This window comes from Rhea americana, unplaced genomic scaffold (genome assembly GCF_003343005.1).
Source record: "Rhea americana isolate MKP2758 unplaced genomic scaffold, rheAme1 scaffold_289, whole genome shotgun sequence".
NCBI lineage: Eukaryota > Metazoa > Chordata > Aves > Rheiformes > Rheidae > Rhea > Rhea americana.
The window spans coordinates 425,685-443,382 of NW_028186411.1; the positions used below are offsets into that span (position 1 = coordinate 425,685).

The 17,698-nt window shown below is 41.5% G+C and overlaps 2 protein-coding genes across 5 annotated transcripts in view; one reads left to right on the plus strand and one right to left on the minus strand.

The window, feature by feature from the left end:
• Positions 1–3,913, plus strand: part of LOC146593600 (ninein-like protein) — a 27,518-nt gene extending 23,605 nt beyond the window's left edge. For all 3 annotated transcript variants that reach the window (XM_085308970.1, XM_085308972.1, XM_085308971.1), the window contains one exon: positions 2,880–3,913. The gene's annotated coding sequence lies outside the window, so the exon portion shown is untranslated. The remainder of the gene's footprint in view (positions 1–2,879) is intronic.
• GPCPD1 (glycerophosphocholine phosphodiesterase 1) overlaps positions 3,881–17,698 on the minus strand; it is a 40,778-nt gene continuing 26,960 nt past the window's right edge. Inside the window, exons 15-20 of one of the 2 annotated variants that reach the window (XM_085308974.1) lie at positions 16,530–16,595; positions 15,431–15,567; positions 14,159–14,294; positions 13,655–13,815; positions 6,046–6,067; positions 5,553–5,645 (exon numbers count right to left, since the gene is read on the minus strand). In XM_085308974.1, coding sequence (XP_085165100.1) covers positions 5,637–5,645; positions 6,046–6,067; positions 13,655–13,815; positions 14,159–14,294; positions 15,431–15,567; positions 16,530–16,595 — 531 coding nt within the window. In that variant the 3' untranslated portion in view covers positions 5,553–5,636. Of the gene's footprint in view, positions 5,646–6,045; positions 6,068–13,654; positions 13,816–14,158; positions 14,295–15,430; positions 15,568–16,529; positions 16,596–17,698 lie in introns of both variants that reach the window. The other variant, XM_085308973.1, reaches the window with a different exon arrangement.

Here is a 17,698-nt window from a genome sequence, read left to right on the forward strand (position 1 = left end):
CGGGAAGGAGCCGCCCCGCCGGACGGCGAGGCCGCCCTGCAGCCCCCCGGCCCCCCCGGCCGAGCAGAGTCGCGGGCGCAGCCCCGTGCCCCATCTCGCCACAGAGCCGCGCGGAGGATGGGCCGAGCAGGACCGTGGTCACAGCCCGCTGCGGAGTTTTGGCACCGGGAAATGCACGCTGCGGCCATCCAGCYCCACGCAAAGCGACACCAGCAAGCTCAGTCCAGGCCTGTTTGTTTAACCAAAGCAGGACCCCTCGCCCTCCCTCCGCACCCCTGGCTCATCGCACAGGGCCAAGTGCCACCAAGTGCACAGACACCACCAGCTCCAGGGGCGAATCCCACACCAGCATCCCCTGAGCCCGCAGTCTGGGACTTGGAGGCCCCAGCATACAAATGTTCTTCTCCTGCCCCGGCTTGGCCACTTTCTTAAGGGCATTGGAGAATCCCATGGGAGCAATGGGGCCAGTGCTGGGAGAGGCTAAGCAAGGCGTATAGGGACGAAAAAAATTGGGCAAGGCTTCAAGGCTTTTCTGCCCCCCCACTCCTCACTCAGCCTCTGTCGTGGGGTTGGGGCTGAGCCCAGGAAAGACAAACCTGCACTCTGGGGCCCTGAGCGATCACAGCCAAGAGCTCCTCCGGCCTTGCCCAGGTGCCACCACCGAGCCCCATCCGGGGCGGTAGGGAAAGCACCTGCTGCTTTGGGGGAACAGGGTCTCCCTGCCGAGAGACGAAGCTCTGTCTGTCCCCCTGCGCAGGGCACGAGGCGGGTGCACCAAAGAGAAGACACCAGGACACGTCCAGGCCATCTCACCAGCTTCCTGCTACAGCTCACTCTGCACAGCGCACGCTGCAAGAAAAATAAAACGTGCAGGAAAAAAAMCATTAAAGCAGCCATAAAAACAAGAAAACTTATGCAACCACCACATCTGGCCCACCGTTGTCAGCATTTCATCCGCATGGTTATTCCAGCCTCGAGAAACTTCAAAGCCACATTAGCAGGCAGTTTGCTGTCTTGCCTAGAGCCAGCATCGATTCAGCACTGCTTCCGAGAAGGCAGGATTGCCAGTATGAGCTGCCTGCCGCCACAAATACCAAAAGAAATGTTTTAAAAACACCTGGTCAGACATCTATTTGCATACTCACAGGGTAAATCTTCACCTGCAATGGATCCGCTTCAGTTTTCCTTCCCCATCAAATGCATCACCACCATGCTTCAAGATGCTGCACTGAGGGACCAGCCACATAATCTTAAAGAAAGTAATTAAAACGGCTTTAGCTGTCGTGGCCCTCTGTTCTGGCAGCGTTTACACGCACACAGGGTCTAGCTTATCATAGCAGCCAGCAGAGCCATTTTTCATGTAAGCGCAAGAGCAAACAGCTTCCTGAAGGTCTCGGGGGCTTGGAAGGCAGCACGTCCCTCCCCCAGGCAGGGCACAGCGCTCGGACAGGCGGTACCTTCCCTGGCACCGTTGCCTTGGGTAAACGCTCACGTGAGTTACTCCATTGCTCCGTATGCTTCAGCAGTCCTTAAAATCCTAAAAACGAGGCCAAGGCCACAGTCAGCGTCTGCACGCAAGCGCACGCGCTTCAGCCAGCCGCAGCGCGGGAGGGTTGCTGCCCGAGGCACCGGGCCTGTCCCGGCGCGGTGGCCGCTGTCCCCGAGCTCTCCCTTCCGGCAGGGCACCTGGGCTAGGGAAAAGAAAAGGGCCAGGGCGCACGGGCAGGGYGGAGCGTGGCAGGAATCGCGGCTCGAGGTGCCGGTTAAAATCGGGAAAGTCGTCTAACCACAGCAAGCAGAACCTGCTGGGGGCAGCTTACAGCCTCCCACGCTGGGGTTTTTAAAGCAGACAAAGTAGAAAAAAGCTAGGTAAAGTAGACAAAGCTGGTTGTATTGATCGTGCACRGAGATGGACCGGATGACATCTTTTCTCCCTATTTTCCGTTAGTGTTTGGTTATTTTATTCTTACTTCATCAGAGAACATTTTTATTCACTAAGTCAGCTACCACCAACGTAGCCCCAGACAGCCACAGGGAATGCAGCTATAAAGCATTTATATCATGCTTTACATGACACAAACATTTCGCTTGTCAGGCGAAATCCCGAGCGTAGTCCAAAATCAGCATCCCGTGTCCCCTGCTCACCCCCTCCTCCCCCCAGCAAAGCAACCAGGGGCCGCAGGAGCCCTCGCTGTTTTGTTCRAGCCGGGTGCAGACAGCAGGAAGGACGCGCAGACGTACCGCTGCCGGCYGCTGGAACACACCTGCGGGTTCGGGGGGATAACTGGCGTTCCGAAATACAGAAAGTGGCCAAGGGAAGCGCAGGCGCGGGAGCTGTGCTGCGGTGGTTCTGGGGCTCGCCGCCTGCGCGGCGACGGAGGCACAAGCGCTGCGCCCGGGGCGAAAGCCGCCCCGCCGCCGCAGCAGGGCTTTGCGAGGGCCGGAACTTACTTGAGGTTCACCCGTTACGTTGGGTTCATCACCCCTCTTGTTCAAGGGGGGACGGAGCCAGCGCGTTAAGCGCGGCGCTGAGGTTTCAGCGTGGGCCCGTCGCGGCCGCGCGCGTCTCCGGTGGCTCCAGGCCCTCGCTCCCCGAGGCCCCCGGAAAGCTGCCGGCTGCCTTCGGCCGGGCTCTCACCTGGGAGCGGGAGGGGGCAGCGGCCGGGGCAGCCATCGGCCCGCGCGGAGGCCGCAGCGGAAAAGCCGCTTTGCCGAGGGGCCTTCGCCCAAAGCGGCCGCCCGGGCGGAGCGGCGCGGCGCTCCCGGACGGGCGCAGCCCCGCGGCTCCCAGCCGCGCCGGCGTCCTCCGGGCCGCGGCCCTCTGCGCCCCCCTTTGCGGCGCTCACGAGGCAGATCACCGTTGCTGTTCCCGCTTCCAGGACTGCTGGGAGCCTCTGGTGTGCGTTGAGCGTCAGTCCATCGAGGAGGACGATCTCTTCCGACACCCCAGACCGCAGCTATCACGCAGAAGGGGAAAAGAGTCGAAAATCCTCAAGGAAACTGCTATACAAAGCAGGTTAAGGGACCAGCTGCGTAAACTGCCGACAGCTTTYCCTCGCCTTCCTCCTGTGTTCTGGCAACTACTTTAAACGACGTAAAGAACTTACCTGCTTTCAAGCTTTTTAAGCACCTGGCTACCCCTCACCTTGCTCTTCGCTATGGCATTTCTCAGCAGTTTCACAGAAGAACGTTTTTAGCAGAGTTCTGGTTGAGCGTCGCTTCCTGCTGCCTGCTCCCGCAGCCCTGCCAGCGGTGGCACAGCTGCTCCTGTGCGCGGCCGCCCCGTGAACTCGGCTGTAAGCAGCGACACGCGTCCAGAGCAAGCAGCTGACACACCTTTACCCTAACTGAGGGAGCCCGCAAGAACGCGGCTCATCCGCCACGCTGCTCACAGCTCTCCTGTAAAACCATCGCGGTGGCGAGCACTGATCCTGCTTTCCCCTGCAGAGTAGGGCGGGCAGACGCGACTCTGCGCATCGGAAGGCTGAGAAGGAGAGTTAAGGCTGCTCAAGGCCCTCTCAGCGTCGGAAGGGACTCGCCTGAGAGGGCGCTTCAGACACGGCACCGCTGCTAAGACACCTTCCCGCCGCCGCGTTCGACGCCTCTGCGAGCGCGCAGCCCCACGGCCTTCTCGAGCAGCAACACGCGGGGCTCTGGTGGGCCCTGCGCGTCAGCCGCCAAAGCCGGGCAAGGCCCCTCCGGAGAGCCGCCCGCCCGGGGCAGCCGAGCAGGAGGAATTCACCACACCCGCGTCCGCAAGCGAGGAGCCCGCGCTGGCTGATCGGGTGACAGCCGCACGCGACCGTTCCTGAAGTCGAGATCACCTTTGGTGCCCCCTCCTTCCCCAGATCCCCCAAACAAGACTCACACGCTTCCAAACTTAGTTTTAAAACTCATTTTATGTTTGTGATTATTTTAAATAAAAGACAACTTCCAGAAACCTAATGACTACTCTGCTGTTTGTGCAGGACAAACGAGGTTTAAATACTAAAATGCACAAGGCAAGTTGAAACAAGCTGGCTGTTTCAAACTGCTCAGCAGTGCAGGCCCAAGCAGGTTCTTGCAATGGCTGAACTCTTTATACAATCAGTTCTATGTAGCAATGACTGTATATAAAGAATATAATATATGCTATAGTTTTCATTGTCAATTTACAACAAGAGAAAAAAAATAAATATTTTCCATTCTTATTATACATTAACACTTCAGTAGAAAGTTACAGCTGTTGTGTTGGCATGACCTGCAACTTCGGGGGAAAAAGGACATGCATACGTATCTATTAAGAGTTCTAAACTATGACTTTGTAATAAATTACAGAGGATAGGGATCAGCCAACGAACTAAAATACCGATTATCTCAACTCAGTACATTCGTACTCTGAAAATCAAGTGTTGCAAAATACAAGAACTAGTGGCTTGTATTATTTTAAGTAAGTCGAACTCTGTATGGTATTGCCTTTTCTCGAAGGTTTGTGAATAACAGGCTCGTGGTTTTAGGCGAAGATGCAGTAGTTCAGTTAGTCCTTGCACCCTCACACTTCACTAGCACCGTAGAGATGCAAGGACCTCAGCAAACACTTACACTTCATGCTTAGTAAGTAAAGCATGCATTTCGCAGAGTTTGTGCATGGTACTTATTTTGTTTATTACAGTTACTGTGCAAAAAAGATTCTTAACCACTGAAGATGTTTTTGTAACTTTGTTAACGTTAAAAACTACTAGCAGTGTTTCTGGAGTTTAGCAGGCCTGTGTACGACTAATGAAAAAGCTATGCTTGAGGTTCACCCGTCACTGCTGTGAACAGACACGGTACCACTCGGCCAGTTGGCAAATCAGAGGACAACGGCAGCAGCCTAGATGTCCAGCAAAGGGGGAAAAAGAGTTAATGTGCACTGCGGCTTACTTAAAAATATATATAAATATTTATAAAATGGCACAGAGCTTTGTACAGTTGGATCCATCAGTGCAAATACATGCATATGAGGTACCAATTTATTCAGGCCAGATCTAATTACATGTATAATACAATCACTCTCAATCTGCTGTTGTCAGATTAAAGTCAAATCAAAGCCAAAACAATTTTCAGCAGTTTCAGTATGAGCTCATTGTAACTCCTCTACAATTTAGTATTTACAATTTAGTTTGAGTCTTCTCCTCAGATTGCTAATTTTATAATGATTTTTTTAAAACACGTGGTGCCAATATTGTTTTAAAATTTGAGACCTGATTATGGAAAAGTTAAAACTGTKTATGTAAACTAGAACAATAACTATAACTGGCTGAACATTTTAACAGGATTGGAATTCTCAGCAAGTACTGTCAGAAGGAGGAACATGGTTATTGCTCTTTGGGGACTCAAAAACGAAGCCACCAGCCCGAAGGCATAGCTAGCACTGCTCCAGTGGTGAACGCGAAGTGGCTCTGAACAGCTTCTGCCAGGATCAGTCTTTGTGCACGTGAATGCTGTTCAGGTTATCTACGCCCTTCACCTCCCGGCGGCTGTGACGGCATTTGCACAGAGATATGGATTTGAAGTGGCTAACTGAGGGGCACACGCAGCTTTTCAACTCTGGTAGCTCCTTCTTTAGACGTTCCAGCTGTTCTACCTGGAATATATTTGGTTGTTCGGGGTTCCAGTCATATATCCTGAATAAATGAGAAAAGGAAAAAACAAAAAAACTTAGCAGTATAACCTGACAGTTCACAGAAAAGCAGACTACATGATGCTACCAGTTAATTTCCCCCCCACACCTTTTCCTCTGCTGGAGTACCAGTAATTAGGCACCAGTAAACTTCTTTAAAAAAAAAAAAGTCATGCAATATAAAATGGTATTCCTTTTTCACAACAGTTAACACCTCATTGTGTATACTGAAAAGCTAGCCACTGGCATTACCTCACTTACTCTTCGGATAATGTGATTTTATAGGAGATCACTTGTTTTCTGACAAACAAAGCAGTGACGTAAGGACAGAGTTCCAGGCTTCAGAGACCCAAGAAGATTATTTGAACAGACTACCATACACTTCTACTGGAGATTACACTTACCGTTTCAAGAAGAACTGTCCTCCTAAAAAAAAAATTTTTTTTTTTAAAGAAATACCACTACAGTATTAGGTGAAGAGTACAAAGCAGAAAATCTGATCTCACRCTTAAATTAACTATCTACACTATTTAAAACAGTGTATTTTCTTATCACTTTCTTCTATTCACACACCTAAAACAAGCTACAGGACTACTACCGTTAACATTTTACTGTATTGTCCAAATCCCATTTTTATTTTGACGATGAAGGCATTGAGCATAACTCAAATAATATTTTGGTGTAGTTTCATCTTAAAGGCTTTTAGCAGAAATGTTAATGTTTCTGTAAATAAGCTTTAGAAACAGCTGCAGCAACACTGCTGTGTGTCTCCTTCCTTGACTCAATCTCCAATTTTCACATAACTTGCAAGCACTCCGCAGCTTTAAGATCTCTCTCCCCTGTCCAGTTTGGCTGGAGCTCAGTCTGACCGGGAGGGGAGAACGGCAGAGGGGCCTCAGAGTGTCCCAACAGCCTCAATTCCCCAGGGGGACAAAAACATAACTAAGACAGTTTATGAAAACAAACTCTTGTAAGCTTCAAAAGCCAGCAAAGAAGGATGGAGTAAAACTTATTTCAGCAGCAGATTTTCCACGATATCCTACCCAGGTGGCCACATCTCCAAACCTTCCGATTCCTATGTGTACACCAGGTAACACACAACACAGGATGAAATATAGCAAGTAACAAAATTTAGCACACTAAGTATTATAAAGTAGCTTAAAAGTGAAGAAAGTAAATACAGTTATGTAGAAGACTACCTAGTGGCAGGGAATGTGTATACAGAATTCTTGTTTCTGTGCTAGTCAGATGCCCGCATAATAAATATACTTGAAACAGCAGCAGAAGCATTATATGCCAACATAGCATCAGCATGAATCTTTTTCAGGATCTGTTTTTCAGGCCAACATCAGAGCATCTTACCAAAAAGTCACATTTATGCTCTGAATTTTACAGGAGGACATTTTAATTAAACACTATGAAATTAATCAAGTACTTAAGGTGTGTTTTTCAGACATACTTGAAAACTTTTAAAAATATTTTCATATATAATATACAATTGATATGGACGTGAGCATGTGTGTGTGCGCACATGTGTATGTGTCTGTATGTACTTATGTTGGATATGCTTTAAAAAAAAAAAAACTCCTTCAATATTTGCATTGAACTATTCCTACGTAGTCAGAACTACTCAAGTACTGTATCTTTTCATTAGAAATGTARGACTTAGGAAAGAAAAAAAATAAATGGATGAGAAAACACATTAGATAGAGGTTTATTTGTTCTCTAGTATTTTCGGTCTTGATGTTTCTATAATTTTAATCTGATAGTTATTAAAAATATTTATCCTACGCTTATCATTACATATCATTAAGTTTGGGGGGGGGTTGGTTTTTTGTTTGTTTGGCTTTTTTAAATGTTTCCTTATATATTTCCATTATTTATCAGTTTTTYTTGACTTACGCATTAGGGTAAAGCTGCAGTATTTGGGCTGCAATTAATTCAATAATCTATTTTGTATTCAGTTTAATAGACAATTACAACTCAAATAATCAAACATTTCCAGTATAGGCAAATAACTTTTCCACAGGMCTCCACCCTCTCAAAAGATTAAGTATTTTGCAGTTTCTTCTGTCATTTCACAATATTGTGATAACAGCCACCTTTAAAACCAAGGTGCTGGGTTTGAAAGCAGCACTGGAAGCAATTATGTTAACACGTTGCTTAGATTTGTTCTGGGCGGAGTTAGGAGAATAGTAACAAAGTAACAGTGGCTTTATGCTAACGAACTGCCAATACTTTATACTGGGAAGGTAGTGCACTTCATAGGTTAAAAAAAGCCATTAGTCTAGTTCAGCACAATCCCTATGTACAATGACACTTATTGTGATCAACAAGGATACACTCTGGTCTTCAGAATTGTTTTTTAAGATCAGAATGTTATTTATCTCCAAAATGTAAATGCTGACACCATTCTTCAACCCAGTTCCCTTCACGAGTAGCTGTAAATATACAGCACATACACAGGTTCAAGTATTGAAAGACTCTTGATTTATCTCCTTCCAAAGTCACCAGAAATTTTTGGAAGAAATTATTGTGGCTTCTGCCTCAGTCTTTTCTGTAAATCTGTCACAACCAAAACAGAGTGCAGTACGGTATAGCATCAGGTGCCTTTTTCAACTCAGATGAGGTAAGTTATGCTGAGAAGCCCAAGACATCTAAAGTCATTCAACAGTTAAACTGCAACTCAGTGAAGTTAAAAYACAGTGAAAACACTTCTTTGAACAGGAGTGAGGAGTAAATGAGCTTACAGTGAAGAAACAGGTATTGCTCTCATCCCCTACAGTAAGATCATAAGATGAAGGCAGCACAAATGYTTTCCAATTTACAGAGTGCGAACAAAAGGCACAGAAGTTAAACTACCTGCRCACAGGACTAACGCAGGAATCCAAATCGCCTGATGGAAGCTACCCACAAAATAAAAGCCTAACCTTTCTTCCTCCCAGGATGAAGATACGACCCTTTGTTTTCTGTAGTTAAGTGAGCTCACCTATTGCAGGTGTCTTTATGCATTCAAGACCAGGCACTTAAGTCAGGTGATAGTCTCACATAGCAACACACCTTTGGAACGGCTGCTTCCAAGTCCTTCCCATCATCGAGACACAAGACAGCAAAAGCATGTTCTAAACCCCTTCCCCTGCAATGTGGCTAAGCAGCTTCCAGTGGGTATTTTATCGGCACTTTGCTAGAGCAAGCATAACTTCTGTAATTCTGGCTTGATATTCAATTCTTTTCTATTGAGACCTTGCAAAAACTCAACCTTCCAAGCTCCCCTACAACCAGTCTGCTAAAATGTAGGTAGTACGTCTAAACTGAAAGCAGAGAAGGCAATCTGAAGCACAGCTACACTTATACCACAGAATTCCTTGTTCGCAGTTTTTTGGGGATCCACTAAATCATACCATAGGCAGGGGAGAGCATAGTTACACCACTTCTCTGCTCAATTATTTCTAACATCACCATCTAAATAACTGCTAGACTGTCCATCATCCTACCCTTCATTCTTCTATAGGAGAATTATTTCCAGGTAACTACACCAAAGTTCCTACATTTAATTTCCTATTAATAAGCAAAGCTGGCACGAGACTAGGAAATCCTTCCAGTATAATATCTTTAAGCTAATGCTTTTTATAAAAAGTTTTGCAGGACTTCCTAGGATTATCCAGTGAGAATAGAACTGATGTTTTTATCTCCTACTGTGTATTTTTGCAACTTCTGAAAACACATGCTTCCAGCAAATCTGAGTCCTAGCTGTTTTTCCTTACTACTGCTTGGCTGAAAAAGGGAGTGTCAGCAGTACTGAAAATAAAAGTTCAAGCTAAATGTTTTTTCTGAAACTTCTGACTATAACTTTTCATTTTTCTTTTTATCTCAAGATGAGCTTGAATTTACCGTGCAGTTCACAAGATAGGAAAGGCTTGGATTGCCCTTGCGTAACTTTGAAGAGCAGATTAAATTATACATCAACAAATACTAGTTAACTTCCTACATATATCCACGTTATGGTTTATTTCAGTAATTGTCAGTTTCAGGCAAAGATGATGATACAGGTTTAAACTTTTTTTTTTTTTTAAAGCTTTGAGAGGATTTTAGAATTGCTTTTGCTTTTACAGCCAACTAAATTTGTGTTAGTTTTAGAAAATAAGAGAGACTAATAGAGCACAGAGCTCTCTTTTGTTGGGAATCTGCAAATGCAGCATGAACCTATAATGAACTGTAGTGTTAAAGAAGAGAAAAACATTTAAGATTCTCAAGGAAAGGCTTTCAGCATATATGTTTGAGGATTACTGGGTTAATCATTTTCAGTCAGCTGTGTATATTCTTTAGCAAACAGAACTCAGCTCATGTAAAGTGAATAAAAAAAAGATGATAATTCAAATGTAAGCTAGCATCCGCCCCCTCTCCACATTGGTATTTAACATATACCCAATAGATACGAAAACATAGGACTTAATTGCTCTTATTGGGTAAGTAAATTTAATAAACAAACATTTCTGCATTTGAACTTATCCAAGAGCAAAATATTAACTAATTCCCCCTCAAATCCTGCTTTAAAGATTTTTTGCCAGTCCAGAGAATTTCTCTACAGTAGGTTAAGATTTCCTCTGTATATAATCTAAACATCATGCTAACAAAATATTTTAAGCATGAGATTAATTTTCAGCCTGAACAAAAGATGCACAATTATGCATTTAAAGATTATGGCTGGATTATGGATTATGGCTTAAATAGAAGCCTGGATATTGAAGCAGAGTGCACCTTTACTAGAGGTCACATTTTTAGTAAGTAGTTCAGGTATTTTAGATGCTGAAACGAATGCTACCTCAATACAGGGGGGAAAGAACGCAGAATATTGACCTGGAAATGGCACTAGTCCAYGTCTGTGGTTTAGTGATTTACAAGTATGTCTGATAAGCTACAGCCCAAGTGGAGAAAGGACTGGATGGAAAAAATAAAATAAACAAAAAAAAAAATCCTCCCTCTCCCCCAGTGAGATGGTTCCTTTAACAGCTTTGACAAATTGTAAGCTTCCCAGATGCACTCTGGTGGTTTTTCTTCATGCAAAACAAAGTCAGATCCCCTACCTGCTTTTTTTTTTCCCCCGACACTTGGTATCAGCAACTTTTTGGTATTCAGGATACAGAGTTTTTCTGCCATCTTCTCAAGTGGCTAGAATGTTTTTGCACAGCTCTACACAGATGATTAAAGTTCAGAAAAATTGCTTATATAAATCATCTCTATCCAGACAGTTTATAATATTTGACATAATTACTACATGCTGGCAACAGTAATAATCAGTGCCATATCCAAACAGCCTAAAATTCAGCAAAATCTGTGTCTACTTCCTAACGTATTCTGACAAACAACACTTCTGAGGATGGCTTATGTACAGCTCTAGTATACACAGGGCACAACAATTTTTGATAAATATCTGAATGCAGCCTTAAATATTCACTCTAGAGGACAAACAAATTCTGCATATACTGGTTCTGCATTAATAGGACAGGTGACTGCAATACCTACTTACTTCCAGATCTAGCAACAGGTATCAGCATCTTTCTCATTAGTTTCCACTTGAGTTCTGCTTCTRAAGTAGCTCTGAATTTATATTTCAAAGCTTCAAACACTACAAAAATATAGATGCATACCTCCTAACAGATTAAGACATTCACCATACCCATTCAAATTTTTGACAAGCAACTCTTGATATTAATTTCATACTCTCAAATGATTTGAARGACTGCCTCTTACCCCAGCAGCTCCAGTCGAATACTGGAAGCACTTGCTGCCAGATTTTACACTTAGAAATACCATTCAAGACTTGCATTTCAAAATGTCCAGTTTGAAATATCTGAGGCAATTTTCAGAAAGTGGCGTGCCCCTCCTAAGGGTTCTATATTAAGATTCAGCATAAATCTATGTAGACACCTAGTAAATTTTGAAAACTAATTAACAATTGTAAAGGAACATTCTGATACTCATTTTGTTCTTCTATGGAAGTTAACAGCAATAACGTTTATAGACTGGAATTAAATGAGCCTGCAACAACTATACTGAGCCAAAATAGTTTGCTACTCAATTACAATTTGTAACTTGAAAGAAAAAAAATGCACTACTGTACTCCATTTTCTTTTAAATAGCACTGGCATTTGTTAGTTTTGGGGCTCCTCTCAATATAGTGTAAACATCAACACGATAGAAGAAATGTGGGCAGCARGGGGTGAGAAAAGAGATAAGTACTGTTGGGAAACTAGACATTCTAAATAGTGTGGGAAGATTAAAATTTTTTATTCATTTAAATCTACGGGACCTAGAACAATGAGCATTCTGAACAAAGTTGAAGTAAAAGGTGTTCTGCTATCATATGGCAATTTAAACACACTAAGCAGTACAAAAGGGYAAATAAAATGAAACCTAGGAGTAAAAAATTATTCACATAGCGTTGAGTAGTTAACTAAAAAAAACATCATGAAGTCAGGAGTAAGTCCTTCACTCATATTTTACTCTGTTACCACAGTGGTGCATATCTATTCCATCAATAGTAGAACTCTAGAAGACTGGATTAGGAGACATCAGATGAACAGATATTTCACAAGAACACTTTATGCAATAAGTATTTGATCAAAACCCTCCACTTATCTATAGACTAAAGACTCATTGTTTCAAGTCATGCATATGGTAGGACCAAGCTTCATATTCAACACAGTGATAGTACACTGAAGAATAGGAGTTGCATTTCTTTTCCATCCACTAAAGGAGCCTAACTCTTGAGTTGCAGGAGAAATGTAACACATAGCACTGATGTAGCAGGAAAGTGGACTTACGGTTCAATGATTTCAGTCCAAAGATTCCCAAATGCAGTAACCTTTTTATTCCTTTCTACCATCCCCATACAAGAGGCAGACATGCTACAGTACCAGCAGGAAGACCTCCGGCAAACCAAAAACACTGAGGCTCCCATTCTGGGAGGACTCACAGTGATCAAGAATGGATCAGAAGAGTTGACTAGTTGTACCAGGAGTCTACATATATAGGAGCAAGTGTATTTGATTTTTTGCCTCTAGACATGTTGACTTGACTCTCCAGTTTACAAAACAGAAGATAAGCAAAGCCCTTGACAAGTACTTCATGCAAAAGGTTTGAAAGGGTCGTCTATTATTCAACATGTCGATTCCCTTTGTAATTCTTTCCCAATTAAATAACCTTTGTAATTTATCAGAAACTCCGCTTTTTTCTAATTCTCTTCTACAGCTTCCCAAATTCAACATTCTTCCTGTAACAGTAAATTAAGTTCCGCAAAAATACATGCCATCTCGCCCATTAATTTCACATCTTTTTGAAAAGAAAACCAAAACTTTTGAAGTAACACTTGTTTAAAGTTTTATCACAGTCTTCTGATGTCGGCCTGAGTTGTGCAGACAGAGCAACTACTTTCTGAAGTGACTGATTTGGGAGTCTGCCCTGGAAGTCACTTCAAATTAATTTTAATAGGAAAAACAGCATACAAGAACTCACAGCTTTCAAATGTAGATAAACAGAATGGTGGTGGTGGTGGTGGTGGTGGTGGGGAAATGGATTAATTCATTTAAGTTGTATTAACTATTCCCTTCCATAAATACAGAAAGCTGAAGATCTTAGCCAAATGGTTAAATAAACTTATTCTCACCATATTATGTACAAAGTTTAAAAATCACCATCAGGAATGTTAATAGTATGTTAGATATGTACACCATGTATTAGTTCTTTGGAGAATCAAATTCAGTCCTGTTTAAACAGGTAAGTCAAGTATTTGCATTAACCTCATWTATACAGCTGTTAGAGTAAGAGAGTATTCATTAGTTTGTAGTCTTTCTGAAGACTTTCCAAATCAGTTTATGGACTTACTGGGTTTAYTGTACAAAAGGAAGATATTCTGCACCCAGTTAAAAAGTAACATGAAGTTTTACAAGAATCAAGATACAGTAATATTTTATCTTAAATAAAATCTTTTTTTAAAAACACCAAGTGATGTACCTGTCATATATTAGCCCATGAACACCATACTCTCTTAACTTCTTCCTGTTCTCTGGGTCATTTGCATCATCACCCCATGAGAAAATAACTAAGTCTTTAGATTTGGCTTGTTCAATAAACATTGGATTCCTCAGTAGGTCTTCAGAGTGCACATTAATTCCCTGCAAAAYAAAAGACCTCAATTAAAATCTACATTTCTGAAAATCTCTTACAATATTAGTAATATTAGTCTTTTTTTTTCCCAAACACTTTGAGACTTGCAGTTCCTTACACTTTAATACAATTAAAGAGTCATAAACTGACAATACTGTATTTTTTAAACAGTCTTAAATATATGTTTGAAACAAACAGTCATTGTTTTTGCAGTTAGTCAATGTTGAGGTATTTCCTTTATGAATTTATTTGTAATTTCAAATATCAGTGTAAAAAAAGACACATTTGCAACAAGTAGTAATCATTTAGTCTCATTTTACTGCAAAGCAGTATCAGAACTTGTCAGCTTACCAGTAAGTTTTCAAACTGGGCAAAACTAATGGCAATTGAAGTTGTACGAGATCTAAGATCCATAAGTTCCGGATAGAAGTCAGATTCTCCTTGAGTGAGAAATAACACAGGATACTTGTTTTGCTTATGCCGAATCCTGTTTTTTTAATTAAAAAAAAAAAAAAAAAAAGAGGTCAAGTTTGGAAGTAATAAACATGTTAAAAAGCGGGAAAATTTAATCTTACTGTTTGAGGGGAGCGGTTGCCTTTACTGTGTGTTCATTTGTTTCCTAGCTAATGCAACAAGACAGTACTGCAGTATAGTATCAAACCACRTGGCATACTGTTCCTTTCACCACTATTACTAGAGATTAATATACCCAGTTTAAGGGAAGCTAGAGTTCAAGCTGCGCTCAAATTCATATCCTCAAAGTGTTTACATAAAGCCTCTGCAGACTACCCAATTCTATCATTTTCTTTTTAAATGCACATTGGAATGAAATGAACATTCACAGTAAGAATTTAACATATATTTAATTTACAACACCCAACCATTCTTGTGTATATTCCAAGTAGGATACCAGCACAGAGGTATGAAATAACAACAGATGGAAGCAAATTTAGGGGGGATTAGCACGTTAGGCACTCTTTCAYGCTTGCATCTACTAACCCTTTACCACTAAACTCATTTGGTTTTGTCTGGCCCATTTATCCTTCCATGGTACCTCACCAGGGCAATCTCTCATCATTATGACTGTCTGCTCCAATTCCTGTTTGTAATATCTTTTCCATTAAACTATTCAGTAATAGGGCTAAATCACTTCTTGTTATGAAATACTGCAGAAGATAGTTAATTCATGCATTCTAATTGTCTGTTGCCCAATTCAACTCCTGTGCTTTTTCTGTGCCTCAATACCTTCAGTACGGTATTTCCAAAGAAGAAAAGCAAACTGTTTGAYCAAAAAAACAATCTACAGCTAATTCAAAGCTATCTCATTTTCTGTCCTCTTTTAAAGGCAGATATAGTGAAAAACTGTAACAAAATTATTATTTAGTTTGTAAATTAGGCTTGCATGCACTTAAGTATGACAGAAATTGACTTTATGGTACCAGAACGAGAAAGGCTGAAGCAACCAGGAATGCACATGCAAAAAGTATCAGCTTTCTTCTCCTATTTTATTTTTGGCATGGCTCAGATGGCAAAAGGGTCTAACTTCTTGTTTCAATTCCCAACTGTTCTGGCACCTCAAGTTTAGATCCAACTGAAATGCACATGATTTATCTCTTAACTTACATTGTACAAATATCTGCATCAAATGAAGAAAATATAATTCTCCTTCTTCCAGCATTCAGCAAAATAGTTTTTAGAATTATATCTAGAAAGAGGTTCATATCAAAGTAAGTTGACAAGTTGCCATCCCACTGACCATCCTACAGAAAGAAAGGACAAGTTTCAGTCATTGAAATTAATGCTTACTAAACCTATTTTAACAAGCAAGTGTCTCTAATTGAGGCTGAGTGAAATGAGAATTCAGTTTGTAAGTCTGAATACAAAATTCACTGCTTTAGTCAATGGAATGCTATTGCAGTCCTAAGAGGATTTTTTGAAAAGTACAGCTGAATTCTGACAGCAATAAGGTTCACTGAGAAATTTCACTGTCCTCCCATTCACAGGTAAGGTTTGCATGAAGCCTTTTCTAATCTTGAAAACACAAATGAAATCTCTAAAAGACCATTAAAACTATAGCTATTTTGCCTTATTTTTAAGCACAAAATGCAACAACAATATTTATTAAAGTAAATGAGAAATCTTTTATCTTTGAGAATAGCCGTTACCAGTCTTTCTGTAGTTGGCCCATCTCCGAGAGGGTCAGCATGCGTCCAAGCTGACAGACTTCCACCTACCACTGTGCTTAATTTCTTTCTCCCACTGCAGGCTTTAGCCCCACTGTTGGGAACTGTGTCCTAGACGTAGCAAATGAGCAGCCCAGCTGAATCCATAGTACTCTTGTGACAGCCACATGATGTAGAAACCCCCTCAGGGCTGAGGGGGTTCATATCACTTCCCACATGCATAGTATGCCCAACTTGTTGAGATTCATCGATTTGAAAAATGATCTTCTTCTAAAAACCCTCAGACCTGCATTGTAAGCTCAACCCTATAAATACTTCCTATTACTTTAGGAGTAAGTTTTTACACATTTATTAGCAGGATTGCTGGCATTATACCCTCAGTTTTAAAGTTAATAGGTTATAATACAACAAGACAGTCATGAAAAACATCAAAAAAGATTCTTTTGGTTTGTAGCTCATACAAATTACCTGATCAAATTACAAGCTTTAGTTATGAGAACAATAAAGTATCAAAGCCAAGCACTTGTACATTTACTCACTCTTTGCTGGCAGATCCATTTTATTTCTATGTTGAACCCAACATCTTCAGAAACAGACTCCAGGACCTAAAAATATATTATTATGAAGAAACCACACAGCAAAGGAAGGCACTTAAGTACTTTCAGTAAGCATAAATACTAGGGGAACACACTGGAATTTAAGCCCCAAAAGACTAACAGTGGGGGGAGGGGAGGGGGGGGATCTTTAACACTTAACACAAGATAAACGTATCTTTTTTTTCTACCTCAGTTCAAATATAGGCTACAGAAAAATGGATAAAATCTTGAGGACAAAATTTTGACACAGCACACATGCAGGTTAATTCAGCCTAACACGTGTACATACAAAACTTGACTGTTGGAGCAGAGGAGTATCCTTTATTACAGGAATTTGTTTGAGAAACGCCCTATTTATTCTCCTAAAAAGGAAACATTTTATACTTCTCTAGGAARCTTTTTTGAATGCAAAAGGTATCTTAAGTTACAAACAATCCTGTATGAAATCCATGAATACAGCATTATTACAAGAAAAAAAAATATGTAAGGCAACTATTAACAGTAAGGTGAATTCAAATCAAAAGGTGAAACCAACAACTACTGAAAATCGTCAACTGGCGATTCTTTAACCCTATGAAGATGGCATACAGGGAAAGGTAACATACTCTTCCTTATAAAAAAAAAAAGGAGAACTAAATTTTGGGAATCAAAACAGGTGGAAACATTGAACCTCAGTAGTTTAAACAAAGCTCTTTATTTCTTGTAGTTACTCAGTCATCTGATCAGACAGTAAAAATACAGTTGGACATAGGAACTGTAACTGATTAGTATTTCATACTTATTCTGACATAAGCCCATAACTAACTGTAGATATTAATCGTATCTACGGTCCAAATAAAAGCAAGTACTGTTATATAATGTAGTTCCCTAAAAGGCATGACAATGGGAGTTCAGACATTAGGAAAAACGGAAAGGAGGGAAAAAAACTCAGAAGATGAAGAAAAAAACATTTCAAACATGAGTTGGCAAATCATCATTAAAAGCTGCGAGCATGCTGAATAGTTTAAAGTATGTGAAAAATCAATGCAATTTGTGTCCTATATGGGAGATTGCTAAAGGCTATTTATTTTCCTTCAAAATAAGCAAACAACTGTGGATGCCTTAAAATACAA